The sequence below is a fragment of the Temnothorax curvispinosus genome, unplaced genomic scaffold (genome assembly GCF_003070985.1).
Source record: "Temnothorax curvispinosus isolate PA1 unplaced genomic scaffold, ASM307098v1 QBEX01001326.1, whole genome shotgun sequence".
In the NCBI taxonomy this organism is placed as follows: domain Eukaryota; kingdom Metazoa; phylum Arthropoda; class Insecta; order Hymenoptera; family Formicidae; genus Temnothorax; species Temnothorax curvispinosus.
In genome coordinates, this window is record NW_020211106.1 from 397,762 (window position 1) to 401,118 (window position 3,357).

Here is a 3,357-nt window from a genome sequence, read left to right on the forward strand (position 1 = left end):
CAAGCTAAAAATATACATATAAAGTGATGAGCATTGCTTATGTGAGGTTTTATATAGTTAATTATGATTAGCATGATTAGCCAATTTGTGTGATGAAATCACAATTTGCTGACGTTATCATGTTTGATTCATAAGTATTATCTGAATTTGTAAATATTATTTAGAAAAAACTTTATTAAAGTTTCATTAAAAAGTTATTAAACCTTTTATTATCTAAAATTTAATCTTTTATTAAAAAGAAACTTTTTATTAAAATCGCATTAATTTTATATCGATTTACATTTAGAAGTAGTATATCACACTGCATTGATGTAGTATAGTACATATTTTTTGTACGTAAAAAATAAGTAGATTCTCTGCATTTAATTAATAGCGTACATACAATCATGCTATTGTTGAACTAAATATAAGTTATAAGCTACAAATATTGAAAAATATCTTTATAAGTTTACTGTTATTCAATTTATATTAAGTTATATTGTTATATATATATATATATATATATATATATATATATATATATATTGTTATATTTTTACATTGTTATATTTTTATATTGTTATATTATTATATTGTAAGTTATATTTGTATTAGGGCTTTGGCACATAGAAAAATTGAAGCAGTAAGACTTAAGCAGTAAGCAAATTGACCAATCACAGTGAAGAATTCTCGAAAACTTAAGACAGCTATTGATCAATTTGCTTAACTGATTAAGTCTTACTGCTTAAGTTTTTCTGTGTGCCATGGTCCTAAAAGTTATATTAAGTTATATTGTGTTTCTCTATAAGTTTATATTGTTATTTCTAAATTTAACTAATGTGGATTACTTCTATTGACAAGTCATTCTGTGTATGTTATAAGCAGCATAGCATATTTTTCATGCACAAAAAATAGTAAGTTCTCTGCATTTATTAATAACATAAAACCATGTTATTTTTAAATGAAATACAAATTATGTGAATCACGCGTATATTAAAAAAATATCTTTATAAGTTTATATTATACTAATGTAACTAATGTAGATAGCTTCTTTAAGAAACCTGTGAATGTTTTTTTATTTTTTTTGGTCTGGAAATAAGAATATCCATTGTAGAAAATAATTATTTTTAATAAAAGAGATAGCATTTTATTTTAATAAGCAAATTGGAAGAAATATGACACGTTTTGTTATTTTGCTAATAACAATTTTATTTATCTCGCAGATCATTAAACATGACAGCTCTCTCACTTTATATGTTCCTAATCGCATTGCTGAACAACGGATTCTTAAATGACCACGACATCAATTATTACACTTGCGTTCTCCTGATCACTTGAAAATGACATTACATTCCAACCATACGTCAACACGTTACGAGCAGATTGGCTTTCTGACTTTCCAGTCCCGAAGCACTCATCCATAGCGTAACGGAGATCGTGAGAATATTTTAAATTGTAATGGTTATGCCGCGCTGATGATGGCTCAATGCGGAGCCGAAATGTTCGGACAAAGATGTAAGACGAATTAAATAAATTTCGATTTATTACACACAAATAACCGCGTTGACTCTTATGGCCAGATTTAATCTTTATTGTTCATTATCGAGATTCCTAATTAATTGATTTGAATTTTATTTATACTTTATCTGGAGGTGAGCTGCTAAGGATCGAGCTGCTATCTTCTACCTCCTCAGCGTTTGATGTTTGATGACGTGTTTGCGCATACATTGTCACGTTCGAAAATTTGAAAGTGCACACAATCAATTAACTTTTGTTTGAAATGACTTAATTGTTCTTTATTCGACCAGCGACGCGGAAGAACTGGTGCTTAGAACGGCGTGACTATCAGTTTTAACAGGTTACTTGGTAAAAGAGTATCCCAACGTTGTGAAACAATAAGAGCAATAACTGATATATGTATCGATAGCGCATTGCTGTGAAATATATCGTAAAGGGTCAAGGAGTTATCAAAAAAGTAACGCACACGATAATGTAGTATTTTTCACGGATTTTATGAAATTATTGATCTTTTACGCACACAAATATATTTCTTTTAATACTACAATACGTCTTATAAATACCTAATTATTGAATTAGAAATTTAATTATATATTAGATTTATCTCTATGTATTCCTGATTATATTATACTAGTATCTCAGAATTCGCGCATATGAAATGTATAGTACAATTCTTTGTGCCAAAAAAAATAATTTTTTTCTGTGGCAAAATTGTGTCCACGCAGTTGTTTTTAAATAAGAATAATTTTTGAAGTTAACGAATGAGCGCTCTTGTTTGTAAGTTACTTATACATGAATCAAATTTGGCGCGCATCGTGTACGTATATATAGGCTGTCCTATTATCTTTCTGAAGATTTTACAACAGCTATATATGATATCTAAATATCAGTATTTGGAACTTGCTTAATAACAGAAATTTTCTAACTGCATATATCACTAAAGTGACAGTAAAAAAGTAAGATAAGTATATATATTAAATAAATTTTGATCCAAAATGTGTGCCTATATTGCACACTTTTTTTTATTTTTATATAATTTTTACGAAAAATTTACGAGCTCCATCCTCTTTTGGGTCAAATGTTACATCATTCTAGGTCAAATTAGGATATCGCTTTTTAATGTATTTTTGTTTAAATAATGTTAAATTGTCATAAGAGTCATTTTTCAAAAAATTTAAAATTTTGATCATGTATAAAACTATAGGTTGAATCAACCAAATCTTAAAGAATTATATATGAAATAGGGGTAGAAAAGACTAAAGAATGTAATAGAATTAGAAATAGCAAGATATCTTAAAATTTGCGGACGTTAGAGCCACTACAGATATTTCTCAAAAAATTATAAACCTTTGATCGCATATAAAGCCGGGTGTAATCAACCAAATCTTAAAGAATTATACATGAAATAGGGGTAGAAAAGATTGAAGAAGATAATAGTATTAGAAATAGCCCGAAATATCTCAAAATTTGCGGAAGTTACAGCTAACATAGACATTTCTAAAAAATAATGAACGATTGCATATAAAGCTAGGTCTAATTAACCAAATTTTAAAGAATTATATATAAAATAGGGGTAGAAAAAACCGAAAAAGATAATGAAGTTAGAAATTGTCAGATATCTCAAAATTTGCGGAAGTTATAGCTACCACGAACATTTCTCAAAAAATTAAAAATTTTATAAAAAATGAACCCCTTTACCAATCTTCGTCAAATTCAATATTAACCTTCCTTTAATAATACTTAACATTAAAAAAAAAATTGAGACAGATATCGCCAAATTTACCTAGAGCATTAACACCAATTTGCAAGGTGTACACACACACACACACACACACACACACACACACACACACACACACA

At 28.0% G+C, this 3,357-nt stretch overlaps 1 protein-coding gene across 2 annotated transcripts in view; it reads right to left on the bottom strand.

Moving 5' to 3' along the window:
• Window positions 1–1,831, bottom strand: part of LOC112462579 (protein henna) — an 8,246-nt gene extending 6,415 nt beyond the window's left edge. The window contains exon 1 of one of the 2 annotated variants that reach the window (XM_025028449.1): window positions 1,621–1,831. In XM_025028449.1, coding sequence (XP_024884217.1) covers window positions 1,621–1,707 — 87 coding nt within the window. In that variant the 5' untranslated portion in view covers window positions 1,708–1,831. The remainder of the gene's footprint in view (window positions 1–1,620) is intronic. The other variant, XM_025028457.1, reaches the window with a different exon arrangement.
• Window positions 1,832–3,357: the final 1,526 nt, after the last annotated feature.